The sequence below is a fragment of the Caretta caretta genome, chromosome 11, assembly GCF_965140235.1.
Source record: "Caretta caretta isolate rCarCar2 chromosome 11, rCarCar1.hap1, whole genome shotgun sequence".
Classification (NCBI taxonomy): Eukaryota; Metazoa; Chordata; order Testudines; family Cheloniidae; genus Caretta; species Caretta caretta.
The window spans coordinates 20,055,879-20,075,506 of record NC_134216.1 but is presented as its reverse complement, the minus strand read 5'-3'; the positions used below and the strand labels follow the sequence as shown (position 1 = coordinate 20,075,506).

Genomic DNA, 19,628 nt, shown 5'->3' with positions numbered 1-19,628 from the left:
TTTAGGGTTCATACACAGAGGCCTTCATGTACGAGGAAGGAAATAGGTTTGTGGGTTGTTGTTTTTTTAAACTTTATTCGTGACCTGCTCCATCGTTGGCACCTAAAGATCCAGATCTGTATAGGCAGTGCACAGAAGTACAGTAAAACTGAACGAGTTACAAGAGAGACTGATTTATGTGAAGGCTCAAGGGATTTTATGAGCTTGGCAAGATGAAAACTGAAGGGAGATGGGACAGCCATGTGAACTGGTTTTGGGGTGTGAACACTGTGGGCTAACTTGAGCCAGCTAGGCACAGTCCTGAGTAGAGAACAGTGCCACAGAGGGAGCGATTTCTTATGAGAGGTACACAAGGGGGCAGGAGGCGGTTCTTTGTACCCTGCTTGTACACACACACCTGGGACAGAAACACATACTAGGACCAAACACTGTGTCCCCCATTGTGTGCAGCGTCCTGGGTGGAATATGGAAGATTAAGAGAATTTACAGAATTAGTTTCTTTCCCTTTCCTTTGATTTCCTTTCCCTTTCTCTTCTTATCTAAAGATAATAATCAGTACCTGCCAGATCCATAGATGTGTATGGCAGGCATGGGGCTAAATCCCAAATCCTTGCTTGCTTTGTATTCACTCCTTACTCAGGCAATCAACAGGAGTTCTGCCTTATACAATACCGAGTAGTGCGCCCAGGCCCTCAGAATTTGGGGAGGTAGGGGAATACTTCAACTGCAGCATAATCCCCCTTCACTCCCCAGCCTCACAGAATCTCTGCAGGGCTCCAGCTGTGTGAAAATGAAGGTATTGGGTGTGTGAAGGCTACAAATTGGGCTGCAGTGGATTTCCCAGTCCCTCAAACCAAAAAAACTATTATTCAAGTGAGTAAGGGTGAGCAGGAACAGGTCTCTAAGTAGTCACATGGAGTAGATGAGTCTTTGAGTCAAGTAATCAGCCAGTTGCTATAGATTACTTTATGAAGGTAACTCTAATAAGCCTGTTAGTTTGCTCTGCTATTCCCATGGATTTATTCTGAGTACAGAATGACAGCTGTGTGATGCTTTTGGTTGGTGGACAGTGGCCAATATCACCAGGCTTGTTTCTACTAGTGAGCCAAGTTTGGATTTGAACCCATATTTTTAAAGGAATGATGCATCCACCCAGGCCCATTGTGGTGTCGAGTCTCATCTGTGATTTGCCATCCAATGTTCCCCAAGGAAAAGAATAAATATACACAAAGCCTCAAGGTTTTACTCTACCTGAACCACCACCTACACTTAGAATGTTGATTGCAGACTTTCCGTTTCCAATGCTGAAAACAAAAACAGATTTGCATATTTTAGGCTAGATATTTAATAGATTGTTTTCATTCATGCAAAGATTTAACACCTTTAGGAAAACACACTCACCCCCCACAATAGGACTATGTACACAGATATGTGTAGCTTTATATTAACATAGAACCATAAATGTCCATGGCAGGCATAGAGCCAGGCTAAGGATTCATGCTCAGTGTTTATTCAGTCATTACTCAGGCAATCCATGGGAGTTCTGCATGTCTTAGGGCTGAAAGCAAACTGGGGCCACCACACATTTTCTCCCATCTCTGTGCTTGGAGGGGAGTGTGTCCTCAGACGTATACATAATTTATCCATATTAGAATTAGAATATCTATCTATTTATGTATATGTTTGTATTGTACTTGATTACACCTGATCATGGTTTTGGTTTATACGCTATTCAAAGCATAGACTTTGTTTTAATGTTTATTTAGTAGCACACACCATAGATCTTATTTATATCTGTGTAAATCCAGAGTAACTCTATTGAATAAAAACATTAATACCTAGATCTTGTACAGCATTCTTTATCTCTAGCTTTCAAAACCCTTTGCAAAGGAGGTCAGTATTATCCTTATTTTACAGATGGAGAAACTGAGGCACAGGAAAACAGCAGAGTCAGAGATGCCAAGAGAAAAGAAGGTAGAGCAGAGAATGATTTGCCGTGGTAAATGCAGCCGAGAGATCTAGACTAATAAAGCAGCACACCTTTACTTTAGCTAGGAGGAGGTCATTAATGACTGGGGCGAAATCCTTTCTCTGTTAAAATCAATGGCAAAACTCGCATTGACTTCAGTGGGATCAGGATTTTACCTCTTTTTAGAGGGTTGTGGCTGTTCCTACTGCATTGTAGGAGGGGAGGTGTGACCTAAGAACCCTTTAATGATACCTGGTGAGGGAATAATAGGAATATATTGATCCTGGCTGGTACATTCTGGTTCAATGAAGAATGTCAGTGAGGTCTTAAATGAAAGCTGAGTCACAATGGTCGTTATCATCATTGCCAAATATATGTGTAGATACTATGTAAGGAGTTATGTGTGTATATAAATATACACACACTGAAAATATGTTCTTCGATTCTAAATCAAGGTATGTGTCACCAGAAGAGGTGTCATAAATATAAAGGGAAGGGTAAACCCCTTTGAAATCCCTCCTGGCCAGGGGAAAGCTCCTCTCACCTGTAAAGGGTTAAGAAGCTAAAGGTAACCTCGCTGGCACCTGACCAAAATGACCAATGAGGAGACAAGATACTTTCAAAAGCTGGGAGGAGGGAGAGAAACAAAGAGTCTGTGTGTCTGTCTATATGCTGGTTTCTGCCAGGGATAGACCAGGAATGGAGTCTTAGAACTTTTAGTAAGTAATCTAGCTAGGTACGTGTTAGATTATGATTTCTTTAAATGGCTGAGAAAAGAATTGTGCTGAATAGAATAACTATTTCTGTCTGTGTATCTTTTTTGTAACTTAAGGTTTTGCCTAGAGGGGTTCTCTATGTTTTTGAATCTAATTACCCTGTAAGATATCTACCATCCTGATTTTACAGGGGGGATTTCTTTATTTCTATTTACTTCTATTTTTATTAAAAGTCTTCTTGTAAGAAAACTGAATGCTTTTTCATTGTTCTCAGATCCAAGGGTTTGGGTCTGTGGTCACCTATGCAAATTGGTGAGGCTTTTTATCCAACATTTCCCAGGAAAGGGGGGGTGCAAGTGTTGGGAGGATTGTTCATTGTTCTTAAGATCCAAGGGTCTGGGTCTGTAGTCACCTAGGCAAATTGGTGAGGCTTTTTACCAAACCTTGTCCAGGAAGTGGGGTGCAAGGTTTTGGGAAGTATTTTGGGGGGAAAGACGCGTCCAAACAGCTCTTCCCCAGTAACCAGTATTAGTTTGGTGGTGGTAGCGGCCAATCCAAGGACAACGGGTGTAATATTTTGTACCTTGGGGAAGTTTTGACCTAAGCTGGTAAAGATAAGCTTAGGAGGTTTTTCATGCAGGTCCCCACATCTGTACCCTAGAGTTCAGAGTGGGGGAGGAACCTTGACAAGAGGAGAAAAAACAGGCTGTCAGATAAGAGATGTTTATTCACCTCTCTCTCTGCCAGTATCTAAATTAAGCATGTTAAGAAACCCAATGGATGCCCACTTAGATACAAAGCCAATGAAGAGATGTGAAGTAAATAGGGAAGCAGCACACAAGAAAAACAAGCCACAGGAGGGCAGACATTGAACTTGGCAGTATAAATAGGAGGCAAAGAAGACACTCCCTCGTTCTTGAAGTAAACAGGCAGTGTATTCATTCATGAAAACAGGATCTCAGCTAACCTTAGTTGTAAAGCTGCAAACGTCCCTGGGTGAGAGAATGTCTTTAACAGGAGTTTAATCTGTTAGTCTCTAGAAAGCATGATATGATTGTTTTACATGTACCCTTTTGTTTCTAATACTTTACTCATTGTCACTTGAATCTTTGATAATAAACTTATTCTTGTTTACACTTCAAATATACCTAACTGCTGTGGTGTTACAAGTGCTGGACCAGAGCTGAATCTTACAGCCTGGTGTGTACATGGTTCACAGGGACAGCAGACCAGGTATTTCTGTGTGTAGCCAGTGATGGGGCTGGATATTACAGGCATACCCCAGAGGAGAGCACTTGAGTGGCTAGAAGGCTGGCAGTGTTGGGAAGCTGTTGCTGATCTCAGCACAGGCCAGGCTCCCTACCACAGGAGGCAGGGGGTAAGGAGGTGAGTCACAGCTCTGGGTACCCTGAGAACCATCACGACAGCACTCCCTTCTCTCTCAGGCTACAAGCCAGAGGACTTACACACAACTAAAAAAAAATTCTGAAGCACGAGCCCTGCAATTCCCTCTGTCTCTGGGAGAATGGATTTTGAGAATCAGAGCCCGGCTGGGGAAATGGAACTTCCATCCTGTGATAATTTTTGAGTTTTTGAAAATGAGATTTCCTAAATCAGGATGAAAACTAAATTGTTCCTGGGACTGAAATTCCAAAAGAATTGTTTCAGAAAGAATAAAATGTTCGCACTCCCTGGACTTGCCAGCTGCCTGCTGTGTGGGTGGCTGGGCTGTCCAGCTCCTTGGCCTGCTTGAGCAGCTGGGAAGCCAGCCTGCTGGCAAGCGTAGGTAGCCCCCCTGTGACAGGCAGGCAGCCATGGAGCTGAGGAGCCAGAGATCCCAGGGAGCGGGACAGGCTGGCAGGAAAGTTGATGGAATCAACACGTTCTTATGGAACATTTCCACTGGAAAATGCTGATTCAACAGAACTGAAAACTATTCTGTTGGGAAAATTTTAACTGGCTGTATATTGCATGTATAATATAAAAGTACTTTTAGCTTTTTTAAGTACTTTGCAAAAGTATTTATATTTTACAGATGGGGAAAATGAAGCATTGAGAGAGGTTAAATAACTTGCTCGAGATCCCATTACAAGGCATTGGCTGAGTTGGGAACAGAAACCAGGGGTGAAATCCTGCCCCATTGATTTCTGTGGATCCAGGATTTCACTCCAGGTCTTCAAGGGAAGGTAGTCCGTAAGCTTATTTGATTAGTAAATGGATTGTGTGAAAGCCAGAAAGAATTTTTAATTTCAGTTTAAATGCTATCTGTTTTTTTAAAAAAAAACCATAAAAGCCTTAAATAAAATGATTAAAATCCTATGCAGTTTGTTAATATATTTTTCATACATTAGTGTTTATTAAATCTAATTTATATTTGCATACAAGGAAACAATTAAATCTAGCTATTTCCTGCTAGTCAGACCTCATCACAAAAAGAGGCCTTTCAGTGGAGTGTCTAAATAAAATCTCTAACTAAAGCACTATCAAAGATCTACACAGCGGCATGGGGGGGGGGAGGGCAATCTATAACTCTCAGGCAGCCCTTGCAAGCCCAGGCTCCTGTAGTCGGAAGCATACATTCATCACTCGTGCAGAATTGTACCAGGGGTTTGTCCTTTTGATAAAACATCTGACTCCATTACCTCGATATTATGCCTGGCAGCTTCTTCTCAATGAATTCCAGCATGCACTGGTGCTCTGTCGAATTCTCAAGGAACAGATGAAAAGATTCGACATATTGGTTGTGGTCTGAGATCAAGCTCCTCATAGAAGATGCCATGTTTGGTTTCCTATGGAATACACAAAAGAATGGGGTAGGTTTTTTCCTCCCCATTTTAACTCTTTCTTCAGCCCTAGTAATGAATCAAACACACACAGACTACAGTTACAAGTTCCCCAATGTCTCAGACTGCTTCAGAATGCCATGCCAGTGCTATATCTGGTCTGAACACTGACAATGTGCATGTATAATTGGCATAGCTACATTATTGCTGGACTTTGTTCTGAGACCTTGGCCTGTTGCTTTAGATTAGAAACAGAGCTGTGAAAGGAGCTTCTCTCATAAAGTTCATGACACTATTCTACAATAAAAGCCCTAGTTCAGGTTTGAGTCACAGTTACAAATCAATCATATATAATCTCCACTGACAAAATGTCACCATTTTATCACAGTAGTCAGGTAGGATTCAATTAAAATCTACACAGGTTATTTGCAGGGGAGGGAAGGTATCTAAATAGAGGCACTTGAATGTGGGGATTGGAAGGAAGCTAGGTATAAATTCCCAGAGAAGCTAGGAATTGCTATTTCTTGCTTTCAGCCATTTGGTATTTTTATAGAGGACTCTGAGTAGCGGTATTTTTGTAGATAGGTTGTTGAAAACTATAACAATCTAATAAACAATATTTGATTTATGTAGCACCTTTCATCTGAGAAGATTAAAATGCTTCACCAGCATTAGTTAGTTAAATCTCACAAAAGTCATGTGAGCTACTAGTAGAGTTTAACCCCATTTTACAGATGGACAAATGGAGGCACATAGAAAGTGGAGTAAGTGGCATGGCAAAGTCACACAGAGAGTCGGTGAAGAAGCTAGGAATTGAATCCAGAATGCTGAACCTTAGTCCTGTGCTCTAACCAACAAACACTGCTTTCTCTCTCTTCTTCTGCTACTGTGTATGGTGGGGAATATTGTGGCAAAATACACTGTTTGAATAGGTTGTGCCTGTGAGCAAATAGACCCGAATAGATGCTTGACTCATTTTTCCCAGCTGGCCAGTAGTTCTTTGCTCCATTATCCCTGTGTGGAGTCATTCGCCTAAATGTTGTTTAAACCCCTCTCCAATCCCCTGAGCTGAATTCCCCCCAAAGGGAATGGTTAAACAGAGTCAAAGCAGTTACCTACCTTAGCCAACGAATTCTGGAATGAGAGCAGCCAGCTGAATAGCGCTACAGTGCCGTATTTCCTGGACTTGGTTGCCGTGCAACCACTATAGCAGCCCACTGGCTCCAACTCTGGTCTGTTATCTCCACTGAGCAAAAAGGGGAAAAACATAAAATGCCCATCACTCTCACAGATCTTGGGAGACAGGCCAGTCCTTGCTTACAGACAGCCCCCCAGCATGAAGCAAATACTTACCAGCAACCACACACCCCACAACAGAACCACTAACCCGGAACCTATCCTTGCAACAAAGCCCGTTGCCAACTGTGTCCACATATCTATTCAGGAGACACCATCACAGGGCCTAATCACATCAACCACACTATCAGAGGCTCGTTCACCTGCACATTTACCAATGTGATATATGCCATCATGGGCTAGCAATGCCCCTCTGCCATGTACATTGGCCAAACCAGACAGTCTCTACGTAAAAGAATAAATGGACACAAATCAGACGTCAAGAATTATAACGTTCAAAAACCAGTCGGAGAACACTTCAATCTCCTTGGTCACTCAATTACAGACCTAAAAGTGGCAATTCTTCAACAAAAAAACTTCAAAAACAGACTCCAACGAGAGACTGCTGAATTGAAATTAATTTGCAAACTGGATACAATTAACTTAGGCTTGAATAGAGACTGGGAGTGGATGGGTCATTACACAAAGTAAAACTATTTCCCCATGTTTATTCCCCCACCCCGCTATTCCTCAGACATTCTTGTCAACTGCTGGAAATGGCCCACCTTGATTATCACTACAAAAGGTATTTCCCCCCCACTCTCCTGCTGGTAATAGCTCACCTTACCTGATCACTCTCGTTACAGTGTGAATGGTTACATTCATGTTGTCTGTGTACATAAATCTCCCCACTGTATTTTCCACTGAATGCATCCGATGAAGTGAGCTGTAGCTCACGAAAGCTTATGCTCAAATAAATTTGTTAGTCTCTAAGGTGCCACAAGTCCTCCTTTTCTTTTTGCGGATAAAATGCAGAGTTTTAGCTGGGTTTCTCTGTGTGTTGGGCCCCCTGTCTGCAGGCCGTTAGCTGAATTTGTATTCTTAGGCGAATCTTTGTTGGGTAAAGTAAAAGAGTTTCAGCTAGAGCATGTGCTATGGAACTGGGATGCCTCTTCCTTTCAGGGTGCTGCACCATTACATTTCCCAAAACTCTCTCAATGAGCAGTTCAGCAGCCATTTTGTTCTCAAAGTTGCCACAGCACATAACAAAGAAGAGCAACACTATACTTTCCTCCAGGAGCTGTGTGGCCAGGAGCAACCCTGGAACTTCCTCAGGGAGACCCCACAGCACAGAGGGGAAAGCTGTGCTGTTGGTGCTTACCTGGTCTATAGCAGGGGTTCTCAAACGGGGGGTCGAGACCGCTCAGGCGGTTGTGAGGTTATTATGTGGGGGGGGGGGTCATGAGCTGTCAGCCTCCACCCCAAACCCCGCTTTGCCTCCAGCATTTATAATAGTGTTAAATATATAAACAAGTGGCTTTAATTTTTAATGGGAGTGATTCAGAGACTTGCTATGTGAAAGGGGTCACCGGTACAAAAGTTTGAGAATCACCGGTCTATAGCAACTTGTGCCACTGTGCTCTGTGGGTATCCAGCAGAGCCCGTCTAAGAGAAGATAGCTCCACCCCCTCCTTCCAGCCTGTTGATATGGCACCCTGTGGAGAACTTTAGAGTAGTTTCCATAGGGTCCAAGAATGGGGGAGCATATCAACAAACCCCGCAACCATGCCCAGCTGGGATTCATGGGATAGGTGCTTACAGTGGCACTGTACTGTGCCTGCACTAGGGAATTGTCCCTGGCCCTTTATGATGCCTTCAGAGCCCCAGTACCCCACTAGAATGGGGCAAACTCTCTCCTTATTGCTCTCTTTGGGGCTTTCTCTTAGAGTTTGCCATGTCGCCCTCTCAGGCCTCATTCTGTGCACATTTCTAGTTCATCAACAGGAGTAGGAGACAATTTTTACATGTATCCAGATTTTTCTTCGAATGCTAAATTGTTGTTCTATGGGTAAACCAGTAACTGCCACAGACAGTGGGGTTTCTTTTAAAAAAATATTAAGTTCATTCGATAGCCCAAAATCTGCCAGCTCCATCAGACTGTGGGCTGTCCCACGATTTCAATATACTTTTAGATATATTATTGCTGTTGAAAGAAAAGGAGGACTTGTGGCACCTTAGAGACTAACACATTTATTTGAGCATAAGCTTTTGTGAGTGCTCAAATAAATGTGTTAGTCTCTAAGATGCCACAAGTCCTCCTTTTCTTTTTGCGGATACAGACTAACATGGCTGCTACTCTGAAACCTGTCATTATTGCTGTTGAGTGGCTGGGGTGAAATGGGCTTGGTGGTCTCACTTCAGTCCCCAGTGGACAGTACCCTACACTATGAAGACCATCACCATAAACAGCACTCACTGACAATCCCTAGCAAGTCATGGAGAAAACAGACAAAGGTCCTGATTTTCCATGCCTTACAGCTTGGATAGCCATATACACCAGTGTCAAGCAGGTGTAAAAAGCCATCTGATTGGGTAGCACCAGTGGGATTCCTGGAGTGCTGTGGGAAAGGTATCCTTTTCAGAGACAGTGACTGGTAGCACACAAGGTATAGATCAACTGCATGACAGGCATTTAAGGTCCTTAAACTGCAAGGCCCATTTGGCTTTAGCAGTTGGTGGATCCCACCCAATAATCATTCAGGCACACAGCTCAAACGAAAGGATGATTCACTGGATCCCAAATACCTTAGGCTCATTAGCTTAAACAATTTCAATTAACCATCATAATGTAATCTCTGGGGTAGTTTTAACCTTCAGGGGAAGTCCAAAAGAAAAATTATTAATCCTCAGGCCTAATATGCTGGGTGACAGCTCTTAGTCCATTCCTCCACTAGAGGTAATTAGGTATCCTCAAGGTCACATACTCAGTGTTCACTTCTGTGGTATGGGCGTCTCTGGGCACTGTTTATTCATGCTGAAACAGTGGTTCCCACACAGTTCCACTTGACTGGTAGCTAATTTAAAAAACAAAAACTCAGACAACTGTCCCAGCTCTTCATGATCTGGCTACCAGAACCCAACCACTTTCAAGTCCTGTGCTCCTCAAGATAGCTTACCTCACTGATCCACTCTTGACAAACCATCCTCCTAACTGGTGTGGAAACTTCTCCTTCCTACTGCCCTATGACCACATTCATTCGCCTATATCAGATTCATCACTGCATTTTACACTTATTTTTGGAAACGATAGCCTTGCACCTTGTGTAGGAAAGGGAGGGTAACTACATTTCAGGTAACAATTCTGTGAGTGGCGTAAGAGCTGGGCCAACTCTACCAACACCTATAAATTTCAATGTACCTAGGTGGATACGGTATTGTGGGCTAGAGTCTGACCTCAGTTACACCTGGATAATTCCGCAGCAACTACTGAAAGTAACTGAGTTATACTCAGGGTCAAAGCAATCAGAATTTGGCCCTGCCCGTGAAAGTTACCTAGAGACAAGAAAAATGACTCAATCCAACTGAAATGGCCTTTAAATCTTTCAAGTACCCTAAAAGCACTCAGAGAAAAATGTTAAATAAGGATATTAAGTAGAGCTCTTACTCACCCTGATAAGCACTTACTCAGGCAAGCAGTCTCACAGAAAACAAAAGATCTGATCATGTGATTAAGGGGTCACCAGTAAATAGGTGCTCCAAAATCTGGACCTCACATAGTACACTACATGGGCTCAGGTAGCTGTGAAGCACCTAGTCTCTGTTCGTTGTTGCTGGGGATTGTTTTAATGAGCCCATTTTTGTTAGATAAGAGCCGTAATCTTGTGTATGCATTAGAAAGACAGACTAACAAATTGCAGCTAAATTGACTCCATTATTTGAATTACCAGCCCTCAGGCCAACAATTCAGTAAGTATTTGGTGCACTCAAGTGAAATTTGCAGTGAATAAACACAGAATAAAATGCAGTTATGCATTAGGAACTACAAAACTGTTCAGGCTGCCACATAACCAGACGTAAAGACACGCATATGGATCAGTTTCACTTACAATTGTTTTCTTTCTTAGATGCTCAGCATTGAAATCCTCCAACAAAATCAGAGAACTAGGGGAGATTTCAAAATAGACAAATTAAAATGTTGCCAGAATTGTACAGCTTAGTAAGAAAACAAAGTAATAGTTGAATGTCCAAAGGGGTTATGAAACACACTGTATACCACCCATAAAAAAGAATGGTACATTCCATGTTTACACATTCCTTTGCTCAGTCCAACAGTTTATTCTTTAGTGTAGATGGAATAACGCAGGCTCATACCATTTGGTATTAAAACATTTTACAACCTTCAATCTTCTAAAAATATTCTACAGTTATTAGTCTTTTGATAGTCAAGGTTTTTTATTTGTATAATAACCATACTAGTTGCTGTGATTTAATTTGCATGTCTATTTTGTACAACCACAGTGATAAGAACAGCATAAATTAATTTCATGTTAGATGCAGTTTAAGGAATTTTATCTTGTTCATTTTATTGATTGATGATTGATTGATTGCAATTTGGCCTGCAATCAGTTAGCTTAGAAGTGGGGAAAGAGGAGGAGGAAATTAATTCTACAAACAGACCACTAATGATAGTAATGCTCATTTGGACAAGTTGCCCTAACTAATAATCAAATATTATCCTGGACACGTTTGGTTTTGTAAATTGTAGGCTTGAGTCTGATCTTACAATAGTGTAATTGATGTTACTCCTGATTTACACTGGTGTGAATTGGACCCTCACTGAACCATACAGCAAAACCTTTTAAACCCTTCAAATTAAATCAGAAAGCAAAGTGAGCACTCCTGAAGTAATTTTAAACTGGATTATTTCTTATTGCTGAATGCTACCAAAATATGGAAGACATTAGCCTTCCCTTTGAGAACTTTAGTGAAAAATACTTTGAAGCCTGTGCTTCTCCTGAAAGCATTTGTACTTACATGTATAAAGTCTGTGCCTTAAGAGAGCCAGCTCATTTCAGTTTCTCTGAGTGTTGCTACAATGTGCAGGAAATGGACTCTGAATCAAATCAGCTTGTTTGTTACAGACGGATTATATCCCCACCCATAGAATCAGGTTTTGGCATAAAGCCATTACAGTATTTCTGATCAGGAATAAGCAACACAACCTTTAATCTGGTTTACAACAGAGAGACAAATTCTGCTCAGTTTCACTGCTGTAAATCTGGAGTAATTCAGATTTTTATTAGTGTAACTGTAGAATTTGATTCTTATCATTTAAAGAGAAATATACGTAAGAGTGGTAGTTTTAATAAGAGACTGCACCTACTTTTCAAATGGAATAATGTATTTTATCACTGTAAGAATCTTGTACATACTGAGCATGCCAGAATATTAAGCAGCTAAACTATATGAGAGGTACTGACATCTCCTAGGACTACATCTTCAGAGCCTTAATCAGTCATACTCAACTTCCTGTTCACTTCCACACAAATTTGCCTGAATAAGTACTTGCAAAAATTGCATAAGGATGTGAATCACTGCCAGTTGTTTATACACTGTTGTCACAGACCCTAGCAAGTGCCTCTTCCTGGCCACCTGTCAGGACTGCTGTGAGGGGAATCCTAGCCTCTGTGCTCTGGGTCCCCTGGGTGTGTGATGCCTCTGGGGCCTGAACGGGGTCCCTAGGCCCTCTCAGGGTGCAGACCCTTCTCTGAGCATTGGAACGTGCTGTGCAGCCACCTACCCACCCTGGGGGCAACACTGACTCTTCAGGCTCCCCAGTACATAAAAACACCCCTCTCCCAGAACACTCCCCAAAAGGTGTGAAGCTGCTGGTTTACAGCTGAACTCTCTCAGGGACAACATGGTAGTTATGAATACTTAACATATACCAATAGGTGGGCTTTGCACATATTCTAGCACCTTTGCTCATAACAAATAAAGCACAAACAGCACAGATCATATAGAAAACAATACAACATCCTAAACACAATATCACCCTCTCTTGGGGAATCATCTCTCTTTTTTTCAGGCAGGCAGGATCTACCATGACATTGCCTACCCTGACCCTGCAGCAGCCCCCTTCATCTTAATCTGATGCAAAATGGCTCTCCATCCCCATCCTCCTCCTTTCCCCCGCAAATCCTTTTAAAGATTCATGCTGGGAGTCACCTGCTTCTTTTGTTCTGCCTTTTGGTGCCTTTTCACTGCTCCCAAACCCAGCAAGACAAGAGGAGGAGTTGTCTTCTCTCAGCTAAAGCCAGCTCATTGTCCCACGATGTTTTACTTTGACTAGAGAATCATTGAGTGCTGGGGAATCACTCCCCATCGTCTCTTTCTGGCCTGGCAGAGACATGACACAACACTGCTAATTCATGGGGGATCCACCGAGGCTTTCCATGACACAGTACTTTCATAAAATCATCCACAATTCAGAAATGGTACAGACAGAACCCTCAAATCATCACAACTGCAAAGGCTCAACATCTTTACTCAGGGCTCATTGTTTGCCTCCCTTTTTAGTTTTATTTTTGTACAGTTTTATTTGGAAGTGACCCAAATCAACCCCCCAAATCTTAACAGTCCAGAACTTCAGTAGAAGGTGGTGATGCTGAAATTGGGACTTAAGCCAGGACCTGACTTAGCACTGCTCCCCCTCTTCCCTCCCCCCCCCCGGTCTAACCTCAGATTTGAACAGCCACACTTTGGGGGTGGGGGTGAAGTGAAGGGCAGGGGAAATAGGGGTTTTGAAATGAAGATCCAAACCCAATCCAGCATCATCTTCCCTTTAAATGAAAATAGTTACCACTTATAATTTTCCAAAGTCCCCAGATGTAGATGGGTGTGGTTTTAAACAGTTGAATGAACTCACCAGGGACACAGCACGGTCACCAGTTCACGACCACATAGCAATTCCAAATCTGTACACACACTGTCCAATCCATTCCCTGCAATCCCTCAACCTAGCTTATGCATGTTGCCTCCCAAGACAGACATGGCATTGCACACAGAAACCACTACCACAGCAGGGGAGCTTAGCTGTAGCCAGTGTGCTCATAAAAGGGCAGATAAAAGACAGAAGAAACCTGCCAATAATAATATAAGAAATGTTGCCCCAGGGAAATTTAAAAGCAGTTTGCTGTGATATTTGTGGTGTATGCTCATGGTCCCATGCAACATTGTTTACCTTTTGCTTATATAAAACCTATTGTAGTAATGGTTACATTCTAGCATTTCTTTCCAGTATTATACTGTGTGCTGGTTTAAGGTTATAAACAGTGAGTAACATTTTCAAAGTGCCTTAGTCACAAGTTTAATTGACATTAGACTTCTAAGGGTGCAGACCCTTCTCTGAGCATTGGAACTTGCTGTGCAGCCACCTACCCACCCTGGGGGCAACACAATTAGACATTAGACACAATTAGACATTAGACTTCTAATTAGACAATTAGACATTAGACTTCTAAGACCAAAGCCCTGAGGTAAGTGGGAAAGCGGGATACCGGGAGGAAGCTCAGGCAGGAATGTCTGTGAGGGGAGGGCTCCTGCCTCATACTGAGAATGAGGGGCGATCAACAGGTTATCTCAAGTGCTTATATACAAATGCACAAAGCCTTGGTAACAAGCAGGGAGAACTGGAGGTCCTGGTGATGTCAAGGAACTATGACATGATTGGAATAACAGAGACTTGGTGGGATAACTCACATGACTGGAGTACTGTCATGGATGGTTATAAACTGTTCAGGAAGGACAGGCAGGGCAGAAAAGGTGGGGGAGTAGCACTGTATGTAAGGGAGCAGTATGACTGCTCAGAGCTCCGGTACGAAACTGTAGAAAAACCTGAGTGTCTCTGGATTAAGTTTAGAAGTGTGTGCAACAAGAGTGATGTAGTGGTGGGAGTCTGCTATAGACCACCGGACCAGGGGGATGAGGTAGATGAGGCTTTCTTCCGGCAGCTCACGGAAGCTACTAGATCGCATGCCCTGATTCTCATGGATGACTTTAATTTTCCTGATATCTGCTGGGAGAGCAATACAGCGGTGCATAGACAATCCAGGAAGTTTTTGGAAAGCGTAGGGGACAATTTCCTGGCGCAAGTGCTAGAGGAGCCAACTAGGGGGGGCGCTTTTCTTGACCTGCTGCTCACAAACCGGGTAGAATTAGTGGGGGAAGCAAAAGTGGATGGGAATCTGGGAGGCAGTGACCATGAGTTGGTTGAGTTCAGGATCCTGACGCAGGGAAGAAAGGTAAGCAGCAGGATACGGACCCTGGACTTCAGGAAAGCAGACTTCGACTCCCTCAGGGAACGGATGGCCAGGATCCCCTGGGGGACTAACTTGAAGGGGAAAGGAGTCCAGGAGAGCTGGCTGTATTTCAAGGAATCCCTGTTGAGGTTACAGGGACAAACCATCCAAATGAGTCGAAAGACTAGTAAATATGGCAGGCGACCAGCTTGGCTTAATGGTGAAATCCTAGCGGATCTTAAACATAAAAAAGAAGCTTACAAGAAGTGGAAGGTTGGACATATGACCAGGGAAGAGTATAAAAATATTGCTCAGGCATGTAGGAATGATATCAGGAGGGCCAAATTGCAACTGGAGCTGCAGCTAGCGAGAGATGTCAAGAGTAACAAGAAGGGGTTCTTCAGGTATGTTGGCAACAAGAAGAAAGCCAAGGAAAGTGTGGGCCCCTTACTGAATGAGGGAGGCAACCTAGTGACAGAGGATGTGGAAAAAGCTAATGTACTCAATGCTTTTTTTGCCTCTGTCTTCACTAACAAGGTCAGCTCCCAGACTGCTGCGCTGGGCATCACAAAATGGGGAAGAGATGGCCAGCCCTCTGTGGAGATAGAGGTGGTTAGGGACTATTTAGAAAAGCTGGACGTGCACAAGTCCATGGGGCCGGACGAGTTGCATCCGAGAGTGCTGAAGGAATTGGCGGCTGTGATTGCAGAGCCATTGGCCATTATCTTTGAAAACTCGTGGCGAACCGGGGAAGTCCCGGATGACTGGAAAAAGGCTAATGTAGTGCCAATCTTTAAAAAAGGGAAGAAGGAGGATCCTGGGAACTACAGGCCAGTCAGCCTCACCTCAGTCCCTGGAAAAATCATGGAGCAGGTCCTCAAAGAATCAATCCTGATGCACTTGCATGAGAGGAAAGTGATCAGGAACAGCCAGCATGGATTCACCAAGGGAAGGTCATGCCTGACTAATCTAATCGCCTTTTATGATGAGATTACTGGTTCTGTGGATGAAGGGAAAGCAGTGGATGTATTGTTTCTTGACTTTAGCAAAGCTTTTGACACGGTCTCCCACAGTATTCTTGTCAGCAAGTTAAGGAAGTATGGGCTGGATGAATGCACTATAAGGTGGGTAGAAAGCTGGCTAGATTGTCGGGCTCAACGGGTAGTGATCAATGGCTCCATGTCTAGTTGGCAGCCGGTGTCAAGTGGAGTGCCCCAAGGGTCGGTCCTGGGGCCGGTTTTGTTCAATATCTTCACAAATGATCTGAAGGATGGTGTGGATTGCACGCTCAGCAAATTTGCGGATGATACTAAACTGGGAGGAGTGGTAGATATGCTGGAGGGGAGGGATAGGATACAGAGGGACCTAGACAAATTGGAGGATTGGGCCAAAAGAAATCTGATGAGGTTCAATAAGGATAAGTGCAGGGTCCTGCACTTAGGATTGGAAGAATCCAATGCACCGCTACAGACTAGGGACCGAATGGCTAGGCAGCAGTTCTGCGGAAAAGGACCTAGGGATGACAGTGGACGAGAAGCTGGATATGAGTCAGCAGTGTGCCCTTGTTGCCAAGAAGGCCAATGGCATTTTGGGATGTATAAGTAGGGGCATAGCGAGCAGATCGAGGGACGTGATTGTTCCCCTCTATTCGACATTGGTGAGGCCTCATCTGGAGTACTGTGTCCAGTTTTGGGCCCCACACTTCAAGAAGGATGTGGATAAATTGGAGAGAGTCCAGCGAAGGGCAACAAAAATGATTAGGGGTCTGGAACACATGAGTTATGAGGAGAGGCTGAGGGAGCTGGGATTGTTTAGCCTGCAGAAGAGAAGAATGAGGGGGGATTTGATAGCTGCTTTCAACTACCTGAAAGGGGGTTCCAAAAAGGATGGCTCTAGACTGTTCTCAATGGTAGCAGATGACAGAACGAGGAGCAATGGTCTCAAGTTGCAGTGGGGGAGGTTTAGATTGGATATTAGGAAAAACTTTTTCACTAAGAGGGTGGTGAAACACTGGAATGCGTTACCTAGGGAGGTGGTAGAATCTCCTTCCTTAGAGGTTTTTAAGGTCAGGCTTGACAAAGCCCTGGCTGGGATGATTTAACTGGGAATTGGTCCTGCTTCGAGCAGGGGGTTGGACTAGATGACCTTCAGGGGTCCCTTCCAACCCTGATATTCTATGATTCTATGAAGTGATTTAGAGTAGACAATGCTGTAAAAAATGCACCCAGTGTCAACTATCACTCTTGTGTTCAAGTGTTCATAAGTACAAAACATTTGCCTTTTCAGCTTAAATTTTCCATGTTCTCTCTACTGCAAGGTTAATTATTTTAAGAAGATTAATTAAAAACCTTTCAGCCACATTTAAAGTCTGAAAAAACTCTTTCCATTACAAAATGTACAATCATCATCATAGTAAGCAGGCTTTTAAAACAATTAAAAATGGCTGAAGTTTGAAACTTGGCCTGGACATAGTCCTCAATGAGAATTAATACATTTGCTTGATTTGGGGGATGGTACATATAATTCTTAGATTTTTAAAAGCAATTGAATAATCACTTCTGTGCATGTTCAGGGGGCACCTGCTAGATTTAGCAAAACTTTGACGACCAATGAAGATCTTTGACATCACAGCATATCCTCCCTTTTGGGCAAGGGAAGTATGTTAGGCAGTAATCAGGATTGGTGCTGAGACAACTAACATGAGGGAAAAGACTAAATGATCCTCCAACATTAACATCAAGGGAAAGGGAAAAAAATTACAGGCATGAAGAAAATTATAAATCCCACATTTTAAGATCTTAAAATTTAATTATTTGCTTCATTCTATCATACTTTCTAAATCCAAAAATGTCATTCCAGAGGTAAATTTCTATCTCCATCTGAATACTGACATTTATAATGCACAAGCAATTGCACACAAAAACCCACACAAAATACCCTCTGTTACAGAAACAAAGTTTGCACAGCTAAAATTAGTAATAGTGGAGAAATGATAGCTGTGATTGCTGGGAAGAAAACTGGTGTATTTTTCCTATGTACTTACACATCATTCTTTGCAAAGTAGCTTTGTTTAATTTTTTAAAACTATTACGTATTTCACAATGAGCCTGTCAAACTACAATAATTTATAGATGTTATTGTAAATCCTCTAGTCAGACAAGAAAATGAAAGCAACAGAGGATGGTCCCAATAATATTTTTTGAACTTTCAACTGTTGAGTCTTAATATTAGTTTTTTGAATTCAACATGCATTATATTTGGCCCTTGTATCCATGCTCCCAACACTAAGTGAACCTTCTGTCTTAGCAAATAAAAAAAAATATTATGTGTAACATTTGGGTTGGCAGTTTTAACCCTGTAGTAGAAAAGTATGCAACACTGTAGCTTTGATTCATAAGTAGTGTGCGAGAAAATTTCTTTGGCTTCACTTGTCATTTCTCACACCCCTTAATTTTGCAGTGAGTCCAGGATTTAATCAAAACTCAACTTTAAATGCCAAATTCACTGATTTTAAATATTTATATAGTTTTAACTTGAAGCTGTAAATCTGCTCAGGTTCCCAAACTTTTCAGCAAGCACCTCAGAGGAAATCTTGGCCCTCCTGCAGTCAATAGAAGTTTTGCCACTGATTTGAATAGGGCAAGGATTTGACCCATGGATTATTACTAACCTTGTAAAAAACATTACACCAGGCAAGTTTCCTATGGTTTCAGGCTTCATAATCAAACTTTTCCCACAGCTCATTATGACTCTCACATATGATAGTTAAGGACAGCAATGCTTTCTAAGATACAGAGCCAAATTCTGCCTACAGTTACTGTTAGGGGGCTTATTCCTTCACCCGCTTACTTCCCTGGTCCTTGCATGAACAGAGAGCAACAATACCGAAAGTCCGAAGGTGCAAACAATTCAATGTTTATTGGGGTGAACTTCCAGCAAGCATGATTTCAGTTTCCTTCCTTAGTGTCCCCCTTCCCAGCTTTGACACCACAGAGCCTTACCTGTGTCCCTGTTCCCATTCCCACCCTTAGCAAAACATGATTCCAATTCCCCCAATCCCGTTCCCTGTTCCCATTTCCCCCCCACACACTTCCTGATTGACTACAGACTATATAGTAAAACTTGAGATCTGCTTAGCTATACCTTAACCAATTATTTTACTGAAATTTAACTAACCAATCCTAACATATTGCAACATGATTATTTAACCAATTATATCCCACCACTTTAATTAGTTTACACCCAGCAAAATTAATTATACAGCAGACAGGAACAATCACAGAACCAGACAGAGATTATACAGGCAAACAGTAGGAAAATGGGGACTACAGTGATAGAACAACACAGAAATGAGGATTTCACATCCCAGCTATTGATAAGTGAGTTTTTGCCAGACAGGATGCTATCAAACTAAGTTTCCTTTTACATTTTCTAGGCACTTCCCTTTCTCTGGAGGTGACAGGAATACAATCCTGTCCTGATAATGCCTAACAGCCCAATAGCACCTTAGTTCAATGTGACTAGTTTGGAATGTGAGGATGTGACCGGTCGCTTCCCAGCTTATGGCTGCCTCTGCTGCTTAGCCAAAGATCTTAGCCTAAGCACAGGGCCTCAGACTGTCACAATAAGAGAAGGCCCTTACAGTGGCAGACTGTGATTTTGATTCTTTCTTTTATACCTCTATAAAAAGCTAAATGATAAGAATACACTTAGAGTATAGGCCTTTACAGACAGGCCTGAATAG

The 19,628-nt window shown here is 42.5% G+C and overlaps 1 protein-coding gene across 5 annotated transcripts in view; it reads right to left on the bottom strand.

The window, feature by feature from the left end:
* HNMT (histamine N-methyltransferase) overlaps positions 1-19,628 on the bottom strand; it is a 49,690-nt gene that overhangs the window by 16,977 nt on the left and 13,085 nt on the right. For 2 of the 5 annotated variants that reach the window (XM_048870351.2, XM_048870350.2), the window contains 3 exons: positions 6,588-6,714; positions 5,328-5,474; positions 1,252-1,304 (listed from right to left, as the gene is read on the bottom strand). In XM_048870351.2, the coding sequence (XP_048726308.1) occupies positions 1,252-1,304; positions 5,328-5,464 (190 nt within the window). In that variant the 5' untranslated portion in view covers positions 5,465-5,474; positions 6,588-6,714. Of the gene's footprint in view, positions 1-1,251; positions 1,305-5,327; positions 5,475-6,587; positions 6,715-10,690; positions 10,746-11,618; positions 11,710-19,628 lie in introns of those variants that run through there. The other 3 variants (XM_048870348.2, XM_048870349.2, XM_048870352.2) reach the window with 3 other exon arrangements.